The following is a 23,448-nucleotide window of genomic DNA, read 5'->3' on the forward strand; positions in this document are numbered from 1 at the left end:
CTTCTTCAAAAACTAAAATCTCTTCTTTCTCCAAGCAATGGTTTCTCTCTTCAAAAAAATTAATAGTCTCTGAATCTCTTATTTTAAAAGTTTCTCTGTTTTGTACATGAATTCTGCTTTCTTGAAGTCTCATTTCATATATGTTATATTTGTCTCTTATCTTTTGTTCTTTTTTTCCCCTCACTCCAATACTTCTTGATGTCAGTGTAGACCAAAGTCTAAACTAAATGGTATGATAGTTGAGAGGCGCTTTCTCAGCTCAAATAAAACTTCTGATTTTAAACACAGCAATGAGTTTTAATCCTAAGCATTACATCCTTAACACAGCAATGTTGATGGGTTGTTATGTAGCTAGAGGGCTGGAGAGTGTATCTTCTTGCCATGCATACCTGGCACAGTGACCGTTAGTGGCCTCAGGCCTCTGTCCAGAAAAGAGATTATGAAGTTACTGATCTTCTTTACGGGATCAACATTAACGTGGAACACAATTTTATCCTGTTGATTTATTTTCAAAAATGGAGAATGAAATTAAAAGAGCTACTGAAAGGTTAGGTTGCTCTTCTTTAGAAAGAATATAGAGATTCCAGTGTGGTGGTTCATGACTGTAATTTCAGCAGATGGGAGGTTAAAAGAGGGAAGATTGTTTTAGGTTATGCTAGACTACATAGGGAGTTCCGGGTCATCCAGGGTAACACGATGAGAACCTGTCCCTCTTCTGCCATAGCCCTCTCCAAACAGCAATAACAAACAACAACAACAGACAGCATGGAGAAGTCCAGCAAGAGAAAAGACTTCAGGAGGAAGATTAGAAAAGACAAACAGGAGTTGGAGAGGGAACTACAAATGTTTTTGAGATGTTTAGGAGAGGGCAGAGGGAATTGCCTCGATAGCAGGTATAAAACAGACCTTCACTGGCACTTTTAAGTAGACCAGGGAGCTTGAGAGATGACCCAGTGGATAAGAGCACTGAATGTTTTCAGAGGATCGGGGTTCAATTCTCAGCACCCACTCCAGTTCCAGGGGATTTGGTGCCCTCATCTAATTTCCACAGGTACCAGGCATGCCTATGGTGGAGACATAAATTCAGACAAAGTACCTGCACACATTCAAGAATCTAGAGATTAAGAAACAGAGGACTTCAGTAAGAACTTAAATGGCTTCTTGAGGTGTGTTTTAGATGGATGCTTCCTTCGAAGCAACTTGTGTTTCTGGAAGCTGGACCCTGGCAGTTTACCTGCAGAGAAGTAACAGACTGAAAGGCCCAGTAGCAGATGGGAGTTACTGTTGCCCACAGTCTCAGTGTGAATATAAATTCAATTCTGCATGAAGGGGCCTTATACAATGCAAAAAGGGCTGGACATGAGTATGTTCGTGCCAAAAAGAAGTCTAATAACTATTATTAATATTGAACTGTTTCATAAAAAACATATTCATTTGCACATTCAAAGCAAGGGGCCTATTTTATGTTTAATTTTAAAATCCCAAAACAAACAGAAAAAACAAAAATGAAAAAAAAAACTGCTTTGTTTAAGCCTCAGATAACAGACCAGTGGTTCCCTATAAGTAGTCCCATGGTATGCAGTATCTGAAGACATTGCAGGTACCTGCATGTGTCAACCCACAGAAATGTTCATTGCTGCCTCAGAAATGTTGGCATGGCTAAGAATATGCTCCAGAAAAACTTGAAGTCAGCGAGGAACAGTGCCCGGGACTCAGTGAGCACCCCACATTATCTGTTGTGTGATAGAAAAACAATCACACAATCTGCTTGCCTCCATGTGGAGTTACTTCTTCAACTATTTAAAGAGTGGCCTTTAGCTGGGCACGGTGGTACACGCCTGCAATCCCAGCCCTCGGGGAGGCAGAGGCAGACGGATCTCTGTGAGTTCGAGGCCAGCCTGGTTTACTATGTGAGTCCAGGACAGCCAATTCTACATAGAGAAACCCTGTCTCAGAAAACAAAACAGAGAACAAACAAACAAACAAGAAAGGAGTGGCCTTTAGGGAGCATGAACTCATTTCTAGGGCATGTTCACATCATTTCTCTTGTCTTTTGTACTCTTGGCAGAATAAATCCCCAAATAGCTGTTCCCTTGGCATATATCCAAATTGGTCTCTGCCTATGAATATTTTTAGTGGTGCACAGTGAAGTGCAGGGTCCCCTCCATCCCTCTGTCCCTCCGTCCGTCCCTCTGTCCCCCTGTCCATCCATCCGTCGGTTGGTCCCTCCCCTCTTCTCTTTCTTTCTTTCTCTCTCTCTCTCTTTCTGTCTGTCTTGAGAACTAATAATACTTACAGTGAAACAAAGAACTTATGCAAAATGCCAGCCATGCAACACTCAGTGCGATTTGAGTCCCAGGCTGGGGAATGCAGTGGGGATGTTCCAGAAGACAAAAACTCCCCTAAATCAAACTAAGTGAGAATTCCTCTGTGATGCTTATTTAGCTTTTAATTATGTGATTACACTTGCTGTAGTAATAAACATTTCTTAATTTCTTACAGAAATTATATGACATTTTAGAAAAAAACAAACGAGAAGCTGTTAGAGAACTAGGTGAGTGTTTGGAAAATTTTTTTTTCTTCCTTCTTTTCTTTTCATGTACTCTGTAGATTTTATTTTCTTGTGGTTCTGAAGACCAGAATCCCAGATGATAGTGCTGTCAAGGTTGGCTTCTGATGAAGACTGGCTTCTCGTAGAGCAAACATGACTATCTTACTACTGTGACCCCATTTGACCTTTTTTCCACACACAGGAACTCGGTGCCAGTTTCTCTAGTGAGGGCCTATTCTTACAAGGTAGGGGCTCACCCTTATGACACCATAAGTCTCACCACCTTTGTAAAGGCTCTTTCTCTACATATGGTCACTGTGGGTTCAAGCTTCAGTGTGTCACATCAACAGGGCACAGTTCAGTCCATGATGGAGGGAAAAGGATCTGGGAAGAAAAAAGGCCCAAACATCCACAGATGTGTCTGGAGAACCAAACCACAGATAGGCTGGGTTTTCTACTTCATATGTGTGTACATCCTCTATTATTTGAGTTTTCCAACTCTCTGCAGTGAGTGTTTGTTCTCTTGTAATTGGGAAGGTTGCACTGAGCAATAACACCCGTCTCCCTGGGGGAAGCCTTTTCCTGACAGCTGTTCCTCCGAGCTCTGTTGCTCTGGGGATGACTTATTCTCACCACAAGCTCCTCACTCTGCTCTCCTAGGGCAGGTAAGTACAGGAACATCCCAGGAGAGCTTTGTTCTTTCAGGACAGGCACCTGAAAAAGCAGGGCATTCCAGCGTGCGAAGTCTTCCACTTCATTTTCTCATGCATCCATTCATCCAGCCAGCATTTACTGACCACCTGTAAGGTCCAAAGATGCAAAAGCAGTGTTGGGTAAATACAGATTCTTAAAAAAAAAAATGTGCGTCCTGGTGGCACGTCTGAGCATGCCAGAGGATATCACTGCAGAATATGAGGGGATCCTGTCAGCTGCTGTGGCGGTGTAGGGAAAGGCCGGAAGCAGGGGTGTGTGAAGATGGCAAGGCCAGAGTCCTTAAGGTTTTTAGGAAAAGGCACATGAAGGTTGCTACAGCTTTGACAAGAAGCTGTTCTGCTTTGCTTCATCCAGTAGACTTCAGAAAGTAGGTCAGCACTTGGCATTTCTTAAGCCTCTCCCCCTACTCTATGCCCCCCACCCCTTTTGGTAAGGATATTTTAGAATGTAGGACTGCAAGAAATGCTGCTTCTGTTTGAGCGTCTACATTCAGGCTGCTTTACTTGAAGGAGATAATAGGAGCCCAAGGAGTTTGTGCTGAACAACTCTTCCTCCTATGACCAAGTTGTAGTGAGCATTAAAGCATAAGGCCATGGCTCTGGCCGAAGGTAGACCCTTAATGAATGGAAGTCATTGGAAAAGAAATAAAGGCTGCTTCCTACTCACGGCCACATTGTAAGATGCTGTCTGGCCTTACAGTGATCATGCTTTCGAGATCACAGTGGAAAAAACACAGCCTAATGGCTGTCAGTGCTTGGGTTGGATAAACATTCTGGCACCATTTCAGGAAACCCCATGCCCATTGTGGCCATTTACTTAGCAGAAGGTTTTTACTTCTATGCTCTTACAGAGCAGGGCCGAGGAACTGTGTAGCATCGTGTGCTGTGGTTTTAGATGATCTGGAGTACTAGGAAGTTTTCTCAATATGGTCTTGAAAAATGGAGTGTCTGTTTCCACATGGCTACTGTCTGTGGTTATGGAATGAGAATTTCATAAGGAGCTATATGGTATATATATATGTATGTATATATATATAAATCATATAAATATATATTTATAAATATATAAATATATAAAAATATATATACATATATATTATCTAATTTAATACTTAAAATAGTTACTCTTATTGCTTTCACTGTTGTTTTAATGGCCTTCATCAGCAGCTTTTGAAAGCAGGTGCTTACTGTGGTTAGCTTGCCTAAGGTCACGTGACCAAGAAGTGGCAGCCAGATCTCTAGCTCTGGTGACTCTGCTACTAAAACCTGTGCTCTAGACTACCATGGCTACCCTTTATTTTACTGATCAACTCGTTTTAGTGAGAAAAGAAGTGTAAGTGCCTTCCATCCATATAACAGACATTGTGCTCAGTGTAAAGATGAAGTGAGTCTAGTTCCTAATTTCCTGTGTTTATTAAAAGGGAGTGAGTATTCCACTTGATCTTACCAGACCCATCCACCTAAGTCCAGATGCTCTCTTGACTGAAATGTTTTTGTTTTTGTTGTTGTTTTTTCATCCAACCAACAAAAAATAGGTAGAGGAAGAGGCAGAGACATCAAAACAATACTCCAGTGAAATGAGTTTTGGAGTAGAAGTAGGTAGAAGGTGCCATGGGGATAAAGCAGAGTCACTTAGCTGTGGGGGAAGCTGGTTTTCAATTTTCTCATCCATAGGGTGGGGGTGCATCTTCATCCTGCCAGCCTCATGAGTTCTGTGTGAAGCTAGAGCGAACAGTTGGTTACTCTGCAGATACTTTGAACATTCTAACACAGTGTTAGCCATTGTTGTGGTTATTGCCCAGGTTGCTTATCGAGTTTAGTTCTCCTCAGGGCTCATAGAGCACGAAGGCCGTGACGTTGTGATTGCTCTGAAGACAAAGCAGGCAATCCGCAATGTGATTGCGAAAGCCCTGAAAAACCTCACCTTCCTTTGGTCAAGAGGCATCATTGACAAGCACGAGGGCATTGAGATGAACAAGGTACTAATGCAGTTCCCACTTCATTTGGTTTCATCAGCTCGGACACCCCCTCAGACACCCCAGGATGTAACAGAGTGTAAGTTGTTTGAGTGAAGGGTTTAGCCGTAGGCGCTACGCCTATAATACCCTGCAGCATTTTCAATGCCTGTGGCCATCAAACCAGTGCTGCCTGGCATGCTCCAGCAGGTAGAAACGAAGTGGCTGCAAGTGACAGAAATCAACGGCAGCGAAGCTCGGTGAAGAAGTAGGATTGGAGGTTCAATAAGAAGGACTGTTTGGTCAGGCTTCAGGAAGGGACTCAAAGAAAGATCTAGAAAATTTTCCAGATTCCTTCGTTCTTATCAAGATTGCCTCTGTGAAGTCCTCATCTGGCTTGTTCTCTAGACTCAGTAGATGTATTCATTTATTTATTTTCCTGCTTCTTTAGACACTGGTGGAATCTGTACTGCCTGGTTCCCTTGGGTGAGGCATCCATGGAGACACTAACATGGAGACAGAGAGTATTTGGAGGGGACTAACTGTGTGTGTCTGTGCTTCTAAGACAGGGTAGGATGTCGTAATTGAATTATAAAGATGACAAGTTTGATCTGAGTTAATAGGTGAAAATAAGAGGAAGAGAATAGGGACAGAAAGGGTATAATGCATGTGAGGGGAGAATCTGTGAGTCAAAACTCAAGTTAAATCTAGATTTCCTTTACTTCATGTTCAATTTCTGTCACAGAAACAATCACCATAACTTTGCCTGTTTATTTTTAGGTACTTCTTAAAAAAGTAAAAGCATTGAATAACTTTCCAATGGCGATCCCACCTCCCACTCCTGACAAATACCTTCCCAACATCCTTTGGATGGAAAATAAAGACGTTCTTATTGAGTTCTTCAAGGTAATAGTGTTTCTGTTTTGGCTCAGGCTTGATGTAAACATTTCCCCCGCCCCAACCAATGGCTAAAGAAAAGCATATAAAAACATAAATATAGTTAAATTAAGCCTTTTTTTTTAACAGTTGAAAACATCAGAAACCTAGTTGAAGCAAGGAGAAAATGTTCTGAAGAATTGTGGTTGTTTTCACAGGTGAAGAGCTGCTTGGCTATTTTAGCTTGATTTGCTATGGCACAGCAACCCAGACCAGATAGTTTTCAAACAACAGAAAGTTCTCACAGTTCTGGAAGCTGGGAAATGTGAAATCAGGGCACAGTCAAATGTGGTATCCGGTGAGGTCGGCATCTGGTTCCTAAGTGACTGTCTTCACCTGGTAGAAGAAGCAAGAGAACTCTCCGATGCCTCTTTCATAAGGGCACTAATCCCAAACAGGGCTTCACCCTTATGACCTGATTACTTCCCAAAGGATCTACCTCCTCATATGCTCACATTAGGATTTGGGACCTCAACATACGAATTCTAGGGAGATACATTCAGTCTATAGCATTCAACAACTTTGCTCAGGGTGAAAAGGCCTATCAGGAATTTGTGGAGTTTTCTTTCTAATGATTAGGTTCAACAAACTGGTTCTCAAATCCTAGGTTCTGGGCCTCAGTTCAGATTCTTGGGAAGTCCAGTTGGTGTAGCTTGTAGCACATGTCCAGCCTTGACCAAGTGTGGCAGGATCTTGTCTCAAACAAGGTAGAAGGTGGAGAGCAACACCTGACATTGTCCTCTGCTACCTTTCACACACATACTGTGGCATGTGCATACCAGTATTCATACACACACACACACACACACACGCATAGTCTATAAAGATGAGGGCAAAGACGATGGTAGAACAATCAAGGCTGAAAACAGAAGGCAAGTAATTAACCTTAGGTAAGCAGTTGAATTTTTTATCTGTAGAATTGCTGGTGCTTATTTGCCATTACACAATCAGAATCATGGGAAGTGAGAGGTGAGAGCTGCTTTCTTGGATCTAAACCCCATGTTCTGAGATGGCCCTTATTGGAGGTTTGAAAACCTGTTTATTGAACATATTTTTCAAATGCTAACTGCTATCATAATTTTCCTATTAAAAAAACCCTTCAGTGGCCCACTTACTCTGGTTAAAGCCCAAACTGTTTATAATACCCATGAGCCTCTTTAAGACCTGGCTCTGGCCTTGTCTCCACTGGGGATATGTTATGACTTTCATGGGACCTTAGCAATTTTGCCTTTGTAGGCCTGTTATAAAAATATATAGAAACTTCTACTTCACATCTGTCGACTTACCATAAAGCTAAGTATATTAGGCCTGGGAGATAGTGAAGTGTTTGCCATGGCAAACATGTGGACCCAAGTTTGAATCCTTAACACATGTAAAGCTGGACATGGTAGCATTCCTCCGTAATCCCAATGCTCGTTATGGTGAGACGGAAGGTGGGCATGGGAAAACTGGAAGCTTGTGCCCAGATAGCCTAGTATACGCAGTGTCTCAAGAGACTCTGCCTCAAACAAGGTGGAAGGCCAGGTCAAACCCTTAAGATTGTCTTCTGACTTCACATACAAACGTGAACATGGATACAGAGTGAACGCACTCTATTGGCAATACCTTCTCCCGCCTAACTAAAAGACCTTCTGTAGACAAGAAGTTGATTTCCTGGCATGGCATTTAGAGCCCAAGCCCCAGAGAGGGCTAAACACTTTCTTGTTTGTTAGTTTGTACAATCAGCCCCCAAATATTTGCAGTGTGTTAGCATTATTTGTGGTGCAAGTACTGATTACAAAGTAATCACGCTTTGCTTATTTGCATTATTTTTATTTCTTAAGGCTGATGTGATATATACTATAACAATCCAAGAATATGTTTCCAATTTTTATGCTACTTGAAAAGTCTTTTTAATTTTAAGATCTTATTTCTGTTTACGCAAGTGGCCTATGAAATTTTAGGATTTAATTTTACTCCTCCCCCCCACTTTTGTTTTTGTTTTTCATTCAGGAAAGAACTAGACTCACCTACTTTGACTATGGAGACATCATTTGTAGAGAAGGTGAAATGCCACAAGGAATCTTCTTAATTATTTCAGGAATGGCAAGCGTAAGACTGACTAATTTTTAAAAATTTTAAATGCATTTTGAATATGTGGTTGTAACTCAGGGGTATGTTTTGGAGATGAAAAGTTTGGATCATGAATCCTTCCCACGTGAAACCATTTCTGTGGAGAGTTAAGAGTGATGGCTGAGACAGAATGCTCACACCTTTTTTTTTTTAATTTAAAATTTAACGTTTTCTTCACAATTTATTCCTTATATATCTCGATTGAAGCCCCTTAACTCCTCCCTATCCCATCCTCCCTCCCTCTTCCCCCTATCCCTTTCCCCTAGTCCACTGAAAGGGGGAGTTCTCCACTATTGCCATCTCCCCATAGTCTCATCAGGACTCTTCCTCTGTGGCCTGGCAAGGCCGCATCACCCAGGACGAGTGATTAGAGAACAGGCAATCAAGTTCATGATAGAGGCAGCCCCTGCTCCCCTCATGGAGATCCACAAGGAGACTGAGCTGCCAATTGAGCAGGGGGTCTAGGTCCTCTCTGTGCATGGTCCTCCATTGGTGCATCGGTCTCTGCAGGGCCCCCTGGGCTCAGATCTTTTAATTTTGTTGGTCTCCTTGTGGGGCTCCTGTCCCCTCCATGTCCCTCTATTCCCAGCCCCCTCTTCCTCTATAAGACTCCCTCTGCTTGCGCAGAGTTTGACCTTGAGTCTCAGCACCTGCTTTGATCCCCTGTTGGGTGAATTCTTTCAGAGGATCCTCCCATACTGTTTCTTCTCTTCCATCACTTCTGGTGTCTATCCTGCTTGCCATTATGAATGAGATAGAGAAAGGGGAACCTTCCTCCATTGCTGGTGGGAGTGCAAACTTGTACAACTACTTTGGAAATCAATCTGGTGCTTCCTCAGAAAATTGGGAATAACACTACCTCAAGATCCAGCTATACCACTCCTGAGCATATACCCGAAAGATGCCCCACCACTCAATAAGGACATTTGTTCAACTATGTTCATAGTAGCTTTATTTGTAATAGCGAGAATCTGGAAACAACCTAGATGTCCCTCAGTGGAGGAATGTATACAGAATTGTGGTACATCTACACAATGGAATACTACTCAGCTATTAAAAACAAAGAAATCATGAAATTTGCAGGCAAATGGATGGAACTAGAAGAGATCATCCGGAGTGAGGTAACCCAGAAACAGAAAGACAGGTCTGGTATCCACTCACTTGTAAGTGGTTATTAGCTGTATAATATAGGATAGCCATCTACAGACCTAAAGAAGCTAAACACTAAGGAGAACCCTAGGAATGCTCACACTTAATACACAGTTTACAAAGTTCTCTCAGAGTTGTTACTTACTCTTTGAAGAAAAGTGGAGGAATTAGTGCTTTGAGGATGTTCAACCAGTAAGTATGTGGACTCATTGACCTAAATGAGAGTTCAGGCATAAGGGCTTGGCTGCAACTCAGAGCCTCACAGAGGTCAAGTTGGATGAAGATCAAAATAAAACTTTTCAGTTGATTAATTTGAGGCTTTTGTTTGAGGAGAGAGAGTGGAGGAGAGACAGGGAGAGAGAAAGAAAGAGGGGAGGAGGGAGAGAGAGGTGAGAGGAGGGAGAAAGGGGATATGAATTCAGTAGTGGGGCAAGAATGCTGTGTCTTCATACTGGTTCTTTAGTAGCTGACTGAAGTGTTCCTCTTGGCCTGTACACTGATAATTCCTAATTCCAAGTTGATGCTTGAATTCCTTATCCTAGGGAAAAGAATATATTTGACTTCCAAATTTTAAAATGAGTTTTTCAGACCTCTTACTATTGAGAGAATAAACTAGTGTGATGAAGATAATATGAAGACAATATAATACAGAGTATCTGATTCTAGACAGTTTCGTTCATTGATTAAACAGATAATTACTTTGTTACTATCACGAGCAAGCACTGGTCATTCTAGGTACAGGATTGACAAAACTAAAAAAGAAAAATCTTGGCTCATCTGGAGCTTATTTTCCAGTAGAAGGATAAAGGGAGAGAGCACAATGTACAACATAAGTTAAATGTATACGCATTTAGTATTGTATAAGAGATGTCCTAGGAATTAGGATTTCTCTAGGAAAACTTCATGCTGGGAATGAAGAGGTGCTACTCATAGCACCTCTGATGCAAAGAATGAACAAACACATTCCTTATGTTCAACTAGTCTAGCCTTAGATTTTTCAAACACCTACATTATTTAAGGTTCTTAAATGCCTTTACGCCCTCCCCTACCTTACATAGGGCTATAGACCTCTTTTATCTACTTCTTGCTGATTAGGGTCCACGAGTCCTAAGGGGGATTACCAAATTCAGTTGCCAGGATACTAGCAGTCTAGTCAAACAGCAAAGGAGCAGCAGCAACACTTGTCAACAGCATCGGAGAAGCAGCTAGACTCCACCCGAATGACACAAGACCACCGAAGCAGCAAAGCTCTGCCAAAGCAGCCCGAGAAGTTCTTTGGAGCGTTCTTCTCTGCCAAGACCAGTGAAGGATGCAAACCACAGCAATACAAAAGCGTGGAGATGCAGAAAGTGTTGTCTGTCTCTGGGTTTCTATGTATCCCTTTTCAGAGTCCACACAAGGATGTTTTGCAGCTCACAAAACTCAGGTCCCTCACAGGAGGGAGGTTTCAGCTGACCAACATCACAAGCCTTTTCACCAGGGCTGTTTTCTGAAAGGGGAAAAACATTCCTACATCCAACACTTGGGACTCAAATAAAAAAACCATAGGCACATGACACAACTGAGTTTCCAGAGAAACCAGAAACTTCTACTTCAGACTAGCTCTTTTCACTCTTGTCTAGTTCAGGGTTTGACCTAGGGAATGATGGCTTGGTCACAATGGCTTGGTCAATAAACAATCAAGATAATCCCTCACAGATATGTCCACAGATGAGCCTGTTTGAGATAATTCTTCAACTGAGACTCATCTCAGATGATTCTATGTTCTGAGAAGTTGACATTTCAGTCCAAAATGAGGCTTTATGTGAGTGGAGGCTCTAGTAACAAAGTAAAGTAGTGGCCATGAAGGGACAATATCTTGAGTCTTTTGGATATGGCACTCCTAGAATTTCACCTGTGGCTATCTGGTCCTCAGAAGTTTGTTTGTTTTATTTTTTGAGACAGAATTTCCTTAGGTAGCTCTGGCTGTCCTGGATCTCACTCTATAGACCAGGCAGGCCTCAAATCCAGAGAACCACTTGCCTCTGCTTCTGGGTGCTTTGATTAAATATGTGCACCATCATATTTTCTCTCTCTTTCTCTCTCTCTCTCTCTCTCTCTCTCTCTCTCTCTCTCGCTCTCATTTTACAATGTTGGTGCCTCTCACTGTTTATGAAGAAAACAACATAACATAAAGAATGGGGAAATTACCTTATTTAAAGCTTTGTATATAATTTATGGACAACTGGGGAGAGGAAAATTCTCAGTGTGTCTATGCATTTCTCATAAAAATCAACAGAACTTGAACCCCCCCCCCAAATATGCAGATGGCAGTAGTTTTTCTCCTGGGAAGTGAGTCTCCCGGCACTAGTGATCCTTGGGTGCCTCATTTTTACTCTCAGCATGGAAATCCCAAATTCTGTTGCCATGTAACTCATCAGAATGCTCCCCCCCAAGCTTGGAATCAGACTTTGGTATGTTTATAACAATATCTCTTTAGAGTAGTGTTCAAATCTAAACATGAAATTCATTTTTGTTTCTTGTGTGTATCTGAAATATAATCTTAGACAGTATTTTTATTGTGCCTACATTTTGACTGTGAGCCCTAAGATCAAGTATGGAATTTTCTACCAGTAGTGTTATTTCAGTCCTCAGAGATTTTCAGATTTTGGAGCATTTTGGATTTCAGAGTTGGGCCCTCCGTATCTTAAAAGTAATACAGGTATGAAGAGTTTAAGTTTAATTTTTATAAAAGTAATCAAGAAAAGGCAATGTGTTTCGTTATTTAATCCTTATGAGAGTCTTGGGTTGTATGTTTGTTTTGTTTTTCAGTGCTAATCAAGCATGGTAGGCAAGTGTGGTACCACTGAGCTACATTCCTAGCCCAATAAGCTGACATTTTCTATAAGGAAAACTTTTGCCTGGAGCTGTTGAAATATGAAGTAAACCATGACTTTTGTGAAAGCTAACATTCCCTCCATTCCTGACACAGTTCATTAAAGACCCTTTGACTTCCTCTGGAACAGTTGTAATAAAGAGTGGAAGCTATTGGTGTACTCAAACGACTTAACACTTTTATTTCCCTTGTCATAATTTCACCTCCACAGTTACATAGCTCATCCCCCACCTTTGGGATAGAGGCAAATCAGAGGGCTGACAGACAGTTCAAGACTACGTATACAGAGTACTGTACCAGCGGTGACATACTTGGGGAGCTGAGCTGTTTGCTTAAGCGTGAAATTGAATATACGGCCATCTGTGAAACCACTTTGCAGGTATGAAATAGTTCTGTTGTAAGATTTAATCTCTCGATTATGAGGTTCTGCTGAGCTCTGCTGCAGTCTACTTGTGGATGAGTCTTGATTTCCTTATTAAGTAGAGAGAATGCTTATCCTTTGATGTTATAGAGATTAGAAAATTGCTTTTAGTGCTTTGTTGTTTGAAATTGTCACCATTCTGAAAGCAGCATTCTGTAAGAAGACTCTTTTATTGTAACCTCACCCTGCTCTTTCACTTGCCAAGTAATAAGTTATTTGTTCAACAAATGAGTGACCTGAAACTCCATTTGGTGTGAATAATTCCATTAAAAAGGAGCCAAAATTCCTGCTATGAATGGCTCTCAGTTTTTGAGGCTGATAGAAGGAACAGAGTAGGGAAAGTTGAAGGTCTTAGGGGCACTGTGGAGCAGCAGAAAGGTGTGGTACTTCATCAGATTATGCCATGTTGCTTCTGCAGGATGGGAGAAGGCATTTATTTAGTCACAGGTCTGAATGAACTCATGACAATTCATGAGCTTGAATCCTGACAGAGTACAAGCAGTTTACCTCTGGAAAGGAGCACTGTGAGTAGGGAGCACTGTGGATTAACTACTGTGAGAGCTCAGTTCCTGAATCTCAGGCTTGTGAGCCAAAATGTCAATCTATTGAGTGATGAATATCCTGGGTATATTTTTTAAAAAGATTTGGTTTTTTTTTAATTTTAATTGTGTATGTGTGTGTATGCATGTGCATACATGTGTGCTTGTGTGCTCCAGTGCCAGCAGAGACCAGAGGCATTAGAGTCCTAGGAGCTAGAGTTACAGATGATTGTAAACCACCTGATATGGGAGCTGGGAGCCAAACCTAAGCCCCCTGGGAAAAACCCAGTGCTTTTAATTGCTGGGCCATTTCTACAGTCCCTCTGGGGCTACTTTTTAAGTATATAGCCTTCACTGGACCACACACATTATTATCTTACATAGTCTTTCCACAATGCCAATTCCTTTAGATATTAGAGTATTATGTCAGTGCTAGAGTACCATACACTGTACAAATAGAGTACATATCCTGGAACCCTGTTGTTTCAGGCATTCTTCATCCCCTTGGAGGATTTATATGAAGGCTTTGATGTCTTCTGGCCATCTCTGGAATATAAAATGTGGCTCAAACTTGCTCTTGGTATTGCCAATCAGTATTTTGAATCAACTATTGCTGGCGAGGTAAGTTATATAAAGAGAATATAAATGAATTTGTAGCTACCATTTTTTAAAATAAAGTATATCCCGTATTTTTCAGACAAAGAAAGAAAGGAAGGTGGTGTCTGAGTCTTTAAAATGAGTTTTAACCTCAGAGTTTTAACTACTCATCTTAAATACCCTCTTGTCACAGTTATTTTTTCAGCTGCCTGAAAGATTAAGAAAAATAGAGTTAGAAAATATTAAATAAGAACCCCCAAAAGCCAAGCATATTACCAACTGGTAGTTAATGAACAGCCCTGGACATATATCTTTAATTTTTTCAAAAACTTTGTTGAAATGATTAAGTCCTGTCTATGAACTTTTTTTTTTTGCCAGAGAGTAATGGCCCAAGTCTGTCCCCAGACCAGCATAATTTGTAGTCCTGTATTTGTATATGACTTAGGATTTATTCCCACCCCTACTGTGATTCAGGAGCTGAGGAGGTGACAATCTAAAAGTTCAACAATTTTTACTGATTAACTCTTAATCTTGGGTTAAAAAGACTATGTCCGTCAAGCCAGTCAGGTTTCATTTACAACCCTACAATAATGACGCTCAGGAAAGTTTTAGTGGAGGAGTAAGGAGACTAAGATTCGTTGCCTTTGATACTGCCATATCATGAGGAGTAAGATATAGACTAGAATAAACCTCCAGAGGGGAAAGTTAAGGGCAGGGTGTTTGACCTTCCCGACAGCAGGGCAACTGTCCGCCATAATTACATTTTGATTCACAAATTCCTGATGTAAGTGAGAGTGGTCAAATAGAAAATGTTAAGGACAATAATGTTCACCCACAACCCGCTCAATTTTGCTATTTCTGTGGTAAAAATACTCTGACAGAAGCAACCTACGCATTTATTTTAGCTCACAGTTCAAAGTTAAGTTCATTGAAGAAGAGAAGTCACTTGTCTGGTGAAGGGATGCAAATCAGTGCTCAGCCTCCCTTCTCTACTCTGAGCCTGTTCAGGATCCCCTGTCCAGAGAATGGCCCTGCCCACAGTGGAGGTTCCATTGATTAATTAAGATTACATTGATTAACATAAACAAGGTAATCCCTCACAGGCATGCCCAGAGGGCTACCTCCCACGTGATTCTAGATTCTCACAAGTTGATGACATTAACCATTACCTCCTCAGCCTTACTCCTCAGGGAATATCTATTGGATCTACCTTACCCTACCAGAGAAGTTCAGAATCTAGTTTACTCTGCCTATCAACAAACTCATTTCATTTTTTCCCCCAATAATCCAATGACTTTAAAAAGGGGAAGAGAGACTGTTCCAGGTCAAAGAATGTAAATACAGAAAAAGAAAACCACCCAAATTTTGTACTTTGGGTCTTAAATTTTATTTTATACAGCTTGAGAAACTTGAGTATGGACTGGCTATTAGATGATTGATACTAAAGAGTTATAATTATTTATTATTAGGTAGTTAATGACATTATGGTTATGTAAGTGAGTCTTAAAAAATATCCTCATTTTCAACTGAGGGTGGGGAAGTAGAGGCAAGGGGATCAAGAGCAACAGACCAACCTCAATTACAGGCTGAGACTCTGTCTTAAAACAAAACTAAAAATATAACAAACAAAAGTATTTAGGTATAAAAAACTGAAGTGAGAAGAAAGCTACAACAATAACAAAAAAAACATAGATCCATTTCAAGAAGATTTTAGGAACTATTTCCATCTGATCAGTCCATGAAAAAGCTAATCAGCTAAGAATTTTTAGCATACCAGTGTTGTTTTTAATAGAATCTCAATCATTTGATTTTTACCAATGAAGACTAAGGAGCCAAGATGCTGATGTGAAAGCCTGCCCGCCCAGAGAGACAACAAAAGTACCCAGTTGACCTTCCTCAGTCAACGTCCCCAAAAGAAAAAGGGAATGCGTTTTCCCTACCCTGTCTCAAAAATCTCTCAAACTAAATGTCCCTCCCATCTACTTCCTGTGCGTCTCTCTATCCGTCCTACTGACTTCCTCTCAACCTTTATGGGTTTTTCTTGGTTCACTCCCTGTCAACCAGTTGCTTATTCCATCTCTTGATCTATAGTTGACTTTATTTAACCCTATTTACAATATTCAAACAGAAAGCTCTTGGATCAAAGGTGTGCACTAGGGCTGAGCCACACCACAACTAGAAACAGGTTTTTTTCTAGTCAACAACACAATCTTGGGGGTCACAGTGTGATCAAATGACCTGCAACACCCCAGACAAGCAGTCTTGTCAGTCTTCCTCTACGTCAAAATATACATGCATTTTCAAATATCATACTTCTAGTGGTTTTTTTTTTTTTATTCTTGTTGCAAAATCTTAGATAAGATGTTTGCTGACTTTGTTATGTTTTTGGTGTCCTGGCTGTGCTGATGCCCTCAGAAAATAACCACTTAACTTGCCTGTCAGTGACTGACAACCAAGGGCTGTCGTGAAAGTGAGGCTGGCTCCTGCCAACAGGAGCCAACAACTGGCCCAGGCTTCCTTCCTTGCCTTTGTCGTCACACAGTCTCTTTCCTGTATTCAAGTTTGTCTACAAATTTCTCCCACTCCTGCATTAGCCTCATCACCAACTGGATCTGCATAACCCTACTTCCAAATAAAGTCACACTCTGAGATGCTGAAGGTTAGAACTTCAAGTAAGACCTTTAGGGAAGGAGACTCAGTTCCATCCACAACAGCTTCTGTTCAAGTTCTAAAGTCCACGATTCAGAGCCTTCATGTATGGCCCAGATGAGGTGTCTTCTTGCTCTGGTTTTGGATTCTGTTATTTATTGCTTATTCAGTAGTCATGTGGGATATTTGCTCACTGCTAAGAGAAACCTATGGGTCTTAAGCCTGATCAAGCCTAGAAATCCAATAGCACATAGCTGATCACATGGTGAAGTTGATAGCTCTTTGATCAGGCAGGGAAACCGCGTTTCAGGGCCACTTAACACAAGTAAGCCTAACCTCTAAACCAGTTCTATCGATTCCAGTAACTGCATGCGTTCTGTCAACCTCAAGGACCTCAGGCCAGTGAATCTGTTTCCTCCTTGATGTCATTGTATCCACTTGTCTGACTTATGGGAAAAAAACTGTAATTTCTTTGTAGGATTTAAACTTTCAGAAGTGTGTGATGTTCAATTACGCATATGTGGAGACTCTGTCAAGTTATAACGAAATGACTCTTAATCATGTGACCATGAAACTTGTTATCCTGGTGTACGGCCACGTAATTAACAGCAAGACGGAAGAGCCACATGTCGCTCCCTACATTATTCCTAAGTCCTGTGAGCAGGTAAGGAGCCATTTGCTTTGTAAGTGTAAAGCACCCTAAGTGGCTTTAAAACTCAGATGACAGCAGTTAGTTGTGTATTTAAAATAGCTAGCCATTAAGAGGGTAAGGTTTGGGATCGAGATTTAACAGCTGACTGGTGCCTACTGGATGCAGGAACAAAAGCAAGCTACTTAGCTCTAATGATCTTTAGTTTGCTACTTAATACATCGAAGGTACCGGCAGCAGCCATGTTGTTAGTTTATTGCGAGGACTAGATGAGATAATTCAGTGTTTAGAGATGTTAGTTTAATCCCTTTTCTTCTGCTCCTTGTGTTCTGGGAGGCCAGTGAGGAGGCTGGTCTTGATTCGTTGACTGTCGGTGTAGGTGTAAAAGCAACCTATGCCTTGCTGGCTAGTTCCTTCTTCCCAAATGGGGTATTCTGGTCCAGTTATAAGCAAGGAGTAGAAGTTTTTGCTCTAGCTTTCCTAAATGTGCAGAAGACAATTTCCTGGCCTAAGATTTCTTTGCAACAACACGAAGGGGGATTTCAGAGTTAAAAAAGAGGGCTTGACTAGGTTTGCAGGGTGAGTGCTGGAGTTCCAGCAGTTTGGCAGAGAGAGATGTTAGCAAGTTGGAGGCTAGCCTGGACTACCTAATGAGCCCCTGCCTCAGAACACAAGAAAACAGTCAGCCAGCCAGGAGACAGACAGACAGACAGACAGACAGACAGACACACACACACACACACACACACGGCTTAGGTTGGAGACCTAGCTCAAGGCTTTAGCTTGTTCCTTTCAGTCTTTACAAAGAAGGTTGGGAAGCAGCCACTTGGGGATTGATGTCTGGTCTTTTGACTAATTTTATTTTATTTTATTTTGCCTTTAGATCCAGGGAATTTCAGATGTAAGCAAACTTCTCATAATCCCTACATCTGAGCCTGCCAAAAATGACGCGACCTCGCATGCCATGGGTAAGGGATGATAGCCTTTTACTGTCGAGAAAACTACTGCAAAGCATTTCGGCAAACGCAAAACTCTTCTAAGTCTGGAAGTTTATTGGACATCGTCCCCACCCTGGGGCCCACACGGGCTTCCACTTTGCTTTTGAGAGGTCACCTCAGAGACTAAGGTCCAGGCTCTATAATCCCTGTGGCCTCTCCTCTGTCCTTCCCTCCACACTCTTGATAGCAGACCACAAGCCCAGGCTGCATGGGTGGACTGACAAGGTACTGTTGGGGCGCTGTTGAAATGCAGAGAGGAGTACTTCCACAGTGGGGTCAGGCAGGGATAGGAAACTGATCTGTTCCCGGCAACCAGAAGGGAATATGGAACCTGACCCACCTTGCTTGTGTATTGCAAGCTGCAGTCACAACCACAAATCCAATGGCTTTTGCTCTAATTACGCTTTGAGGGTCACTACATAATTGCAGTCAGTGCAGGCAACGCTCAATCGTGCTGCTGAGCACTGATCACACAGAGAAGAGGAGGCAGGAAGGCTCTGTACTGGAGAAAATACACCCAAGGACTTCATTCCGTGCTCATTGTCCAGGCCATGCTGGGCTCAGTGTCAGCACCATCTCCCCGTCCCACAGAGTCGGCCTGAGTTGTGACTGTGAGTGTGGTGGCGCATGAGACCATGCAGTTCTTAATGGGTTGCTAATCTGAGAGGAGACCTCCTCTTCATCAGGCCCTCTGGCAAGATACTAGACAAAGGGTAGCACATCCATTAGAATTCTCTGGTGGGCTTGAGACGAAACTCCCAAGCGGTAAGACTAGGACTGGATCCAGTTCCTTGACACATATTTGCTTTGAAAGAATTTCAATAAGTTGCTATGGGGAAAAAAAACAACATAGAAATTACACGTTTAAAAATGTAGATTTTGGGGGCTGGAGAGATGGCTCAGCAGGTAAGAGCACTGGCTATTCTTCCAGAGGACCTGAGTTCAATTCCCAGCAACCTCATGGTGGCTTTCAAACATCTGTAATGGAATCTCATTCTCTTCTGCTGTGCATGAAAACAGTGTTCATATACATAAAATAAATAAATCTTTAAAAAAATGTAGATTTTGATGAAAAATTTTCATAAAAAAAAAAAAAAAAAGAATTCTGCCAGCATGCAGCCCTCATTCCCGTATGTGGCAACAATTAGTGAGATATTGTTGTGGGAGCAGGTACCCTCCTCTGCATCCCACTCTGCACCCCCTTACCTGTATTCAGCCTGCTTCGTCTGTGGGACCTGCTTGGGAGAAAGTGGAGATGCTGTTTGGAAAGGAGAAGGGGAAGAAAAAGACTTATGTTGCAAAGAGCAGGCAGATACCCAGAACCTCTTGCTATCTTTATCCAAATATTCCTAACTTTTTTTTTTTTTTTTCTGTTCACCTCAGTCAGCACTGGTCTTCGAACGACCAAGAGAGACTATAACTGGAAGAGAAAAGACGAGGTAATAAACTGGGCACCTGGAATAGATTTTCCTTATTGTGAATATTAATCTACATAGCTGAAAACTAAATTGCACAAGTCAGGGGTGGCTGTACACAGCTATAATCCCAGCGCTTGAGAGGCAGAAGCTGGAGGACCTTTAAGGTCATTCTTGACTACCTTACAAGTTTGAGGGCAGCCCAAGCTGTGTGAGACCCTGTCCCTAAATAAGGCTGTAAGTAAATAGTGAGATGGAGGAGCAACATGCAGGCAGTGAGGAAAGACGCCTTGTTGCAGTTCACTGCATTGGACTAATTGAGACAAAGCCAATCTGTATTACTTAAAAACCAAAATTAGGGAACATCATTTTGAAAGGGGTAACTTTGAGGGCCGAGGAAATGGCTCAGAGGCTAGTGTGCCTCCTGTGCAGTCCGGAGGACCCAAGTTTGGATCGCCAGTCTTCACGGAAGAGCAAGGCGCGGCAGCACACTGCTGTGGCTTGTGAATGGGGAGGACAGGTGGATCGCTGAGCTCACGGGCCAGCCCGTCTAAAAACCTTTCCAGGCCTTGTCTTTTACTGACACGATGGGGTAGACAGCCGACGACATCATCCGCTCCCCGTCCGGGTACGAGCACGGTGGAGTTCACCTGTGTGCACAGACGCATGGACAGACGTAGACATGTGTAACCGACACACCCAGGCTTCCTCTCCTCGTTCTCTTTCTTTGAGAGCTACTTCAGAAAGTGAGGGTCTGTGGGGAGAGGAGGGACAGCCACCCAGTGCAGAGTCAAGCATCGCTGTCTAAGCCATCCGTGCTTCTCCGGTTCGGAGGGCGCCGTCTGGCCGTCCGTCAGGCTGAGTCTGCTAAGCTGCGGGTGTGGAGTGTGGGTATGCTCCAAGAGCAAGAACCAACTTAACTGTTCGTTTGCTTAAACCAAGAAACAGTTTTCTATTAAACGTTGTTGAGGAGGACGGCAAATTTATTTGGATTGTTTAAAGATAAAACCAGAAATGTAAGAAGATCTTATTTTATTTGATTAAAATATCATTACATCATGTCTCCCTCCCCATTCTCTCTCTAACCCCTCTCATGGGTCCCCTCCCTTTCAAATGAATGGCCCCTTATTTTTTTAATTATTGTTGTCACATTTATATATGTGTGAGTAAATATATAAATGTACTTAGTGTTTGCTTGGTGTTGCTTATATGTATATTTTAGGGGTGGTAGGGCCGGCCACTTGGGATTAGATAACCATTTGGTCATCTCTTGGGAAGATTAGTTCTCCCTGGCCCAGAAGTTTGTAATTGTCTGAGTCACATCTCAGGGTGATTTCTCCCATGACACTGGCATGTCAGCTGGGTGCCCGTTGTTCAGGTCTTGTTTAGACAGCCGTGTTGTTGAGGTTTCATGGATGTGGGGCACAGTCTTGCAGCACACTTCCTGTTCCTTTGGTTATGACAATCCTCGAACACCACCTTCTGTGATGTTTGCTGAGCCTTAGGTTGAAGGGTTGTACTGTAGGGTATCAACTGGGGCAGAGAACCCCACAGTCAGTGTTCTCTACACTTTGACTAACTGGGGCTTTCTGTAATGGTCTCTGTCTGCTGCAAAAGAAGCTTCTTTGATGAAGGGTAAGATCTACATTTACCTCATGCCATTATCATTCTTTTAGGGATCCCTTGCAGTGCTGATCACTGCTGTGGTTCACAGACATCACAGCAAACCCCAGAAGTCTTGAAACATGTTCTTCAAGCCATGTGTAGTTTTGCCTTCACTTTTCTTGATCTCCTCAGCTGTCAGGGCTGTTGTAGGGAAATCTGACCAGTGCTATAGGCCAGGCCTGGCTTTGTGGAGGCAAAGGACCTGTTACCTGGGGCCAGAACAGAATAGAACCTGGGTGGTGGAGCTGTCTACAACTCTCAGGATGATAGGGTCTCTGTTCAGTCTCTGTTCTTTTGAAACTAAGCCTACCGCTGGGTGGAGTGTGTGGGCAGGTAGGCCTGACAGGGCTATTGGGTACAGCAGTGACGGGTGCTAAAGACAGGCCTCATGGGCTTTCAGTAGCCTCTCTCGTTTTGATTTCTAATGACTAGGTGCCAAGTCACCCTAAATGAGACCGCCCTCTAAGCAAAAGTCACTCATGCACACACAGACATGCACACACGCACGCACTCACACACGTGCACACACACACGCTAGCTCATTCCATCCTCAAGATGTCCATGCTAATGCTCTTTTAAGAAAAGAATTTAGTTCTACCACCTACATTTACGATCGAGGTGATACGCAGTGTGCTTGTCAGAAGAAAGGGCAGTTGAACCAGTCAAGGTCAGGGGGCGGTAATTCCTTTGAAAAAGACCAACTGAGCTCTTTTTAGGTAGCTCTTCTGGGGCACTCTCTCCTTCCTCTTAAAGGAACCTTATTTCGTAGGCTGAGATCCTGAGAATCAAACAACTGGGCTCCTCATTTCCTCCTGTCTCTTCCGGGTGTCATCATTACCAGTGTTACTTGTAGTGCTGGGGTCTCAAGCGTGCTAGGGGTACAGAGTCCCAGTGAGTCATGTTCCCAATACTCAATACTCAGTCATAACGTTAACTAGAATTTAAATTTCATGGTATTCTCTTTTTCTTAAGTACTCCTTTGATAGTTGAATTAATGTATCAGTTGCTAATTAAATTAATGCAGTCTCTCTCTCTCTCACTCTCTCTTGAGACAGGGTTTCTCTGTGTAGTGCTGGCTGTCCTGAAACTTTTTCTGTAGACAGGGCTGGCTTCAAACTCAAAGACCTGCCTATCTCTGCCTCCCAAGTGCTGGGATTAAAGGTACGCCCCACAACTACCTGGCAATGCAGTTTCTCTTTAAGTACATGTGTGAGGCTGGAGAGATGGCTCAGTGGTTAAGAGCATTTGCTGCTCTTGCAGATGACCCAAGTTTGATTTTCAGTACCCACATGGTGGCTCCCAACCATCTGTAACTCCAGTTCCAGGGGATCCAGAGTTCCAGGGGATCTAGGCACATATATATGGTGCACATAAACTAAAAACAAAGAAATAAAAATTAGAAATATGCATGTCAGTCATATTGTAACTCAGAGTTAGTCTTTAGTATGTAGGTTCTTTTAAGGGAAAATGTTCCAGGTAGTAAAATAAAAAACCTTAAACCTTCCATTAACTTTTTATTCCATTTGGTAAAAAGCTTTTTTTTTTCCCCCCAAAGTGTTCATGGTCTAATATTTTTGGCTTTCTTTTGCAGCCTGAAGGTGGACACCATTTTAGAAAGACGTACTAATGAGACAGCTATGACATGTGGAGTCAGAAAAAGGCGGAGCTGACACCCTGGTGCAAATGACGCCGACTTAGAACTGCTCAACGGCTCACCACTGCGTTTATCTTATAAGCAATTAATTGATTACCACAAAGGTTTCAGAGAAGTTGCCTCATACTCGAGATACTCGGAATTCTTCAGGGTAATATAAAATTCTTTAAAACTTAGTGATGGGGCCTTTCCCCCAGCTGAGCACGAGCCACAACAGTAAATCAGCAAATGAGATGTGCAGCTAGCATGGTGATCTAAATCACAATACTTGCAATCTTTCCTTGCGACATTGCTATAGTTAGTGTCCTTCTGATAGTCTGTATCTTCCCTCTCTCACTTAGTATGTGCCGAAAAGTGGGGAAATGTTCTACAATCTTGGTTACTGAAAGCAAGGTTCAGGAGAAATCAAAATTCTTCCATTTCATACTCCTATTTGATGCAAACTTTCCATTTCATTTTTAAAAGTCAAATAAAGTTGAATGTTATGGCCAATGAATAACTTTTTAGAATCCATTATTCCTTTACACTTCAACCAGACTGAGAATATATGATAGTTCTGGGAAAACCATG

The 23,448-nt window shown here is 42.2% G+C and overlaps 1 protein-coding gene across 1 annotated transcript in view; it reads left to right on the top strand.

The window, feature by feature from the left end:
- Nucleotides 1-23,219, top strand: part of Slc9c2 (solute carrier family 9 member C2 (putative)) — a 69,901-nt gene extending 46,682 nt beyond the window's left edge. Inside the window, exons 18-27 of the mRNA XM_060365093.1 lie at nucleotides 2,503-2,554; nucleotides 5,095-5,243; nucleotides 6,000-6,125; nucleotides 8,148-8,246; nucleotides 12,503-12,670; nucleotides 13,741-13,872; nucleotides 16,976-17,161; nucleotides 18,030-18,114; nucleotides 19,528-19,583; nucleotides 22,816-23,219. Of these exons, the coding sequence (XP_060221076.1) occupies nucleotides 2,503-2,554; nucleotides 5,095-5,243; nucleotides 6,000-6,125; nucleotides 8,148-8,246; nucleotides 12,503-12,670; nucleotides 13,741-13,872; nucleotides 16,976-17,161; nucleotides 18,030-18,114; nucleotides 19,528-19,583; nucleotides 22,816-22,851 (1,089 nt within the window). The 3' untranslated portion in view covers nucleotides 22,852-23,219. The remainder of the gene's footprint in view (nucleotides 1-2,502; nucleotides 2,555-5,094; nucleotides 5,244-5,999; nucleotides 6,126-8,147; nucleotides 8,247-12,502; nucleotides 12,671-13,740; nucleotides 13,873-16,975; nucleotides 17,162-18,029; nucleotides 18,115-19,527; nucleotides 19,584-22,815) is intronic.
- Nucleotides 23,220-23,448: the final 229 nt, after the last annotated feature.

This window comes from Meriones unguiculatus, chromosome 11 (genome assembly GCF_030254825.1).
Source record: "Meriones unguiculatus strain TT.TT164.6M chromosome 11, Bangor_MerUng_6.1, whole genome shotgun sequence".
Lineage (NCBI taxonomy): Eukaryota > Metazoa > Chordata > Mammalia > Rodentia > Muridae > Meriones > Meriones unguiculatus.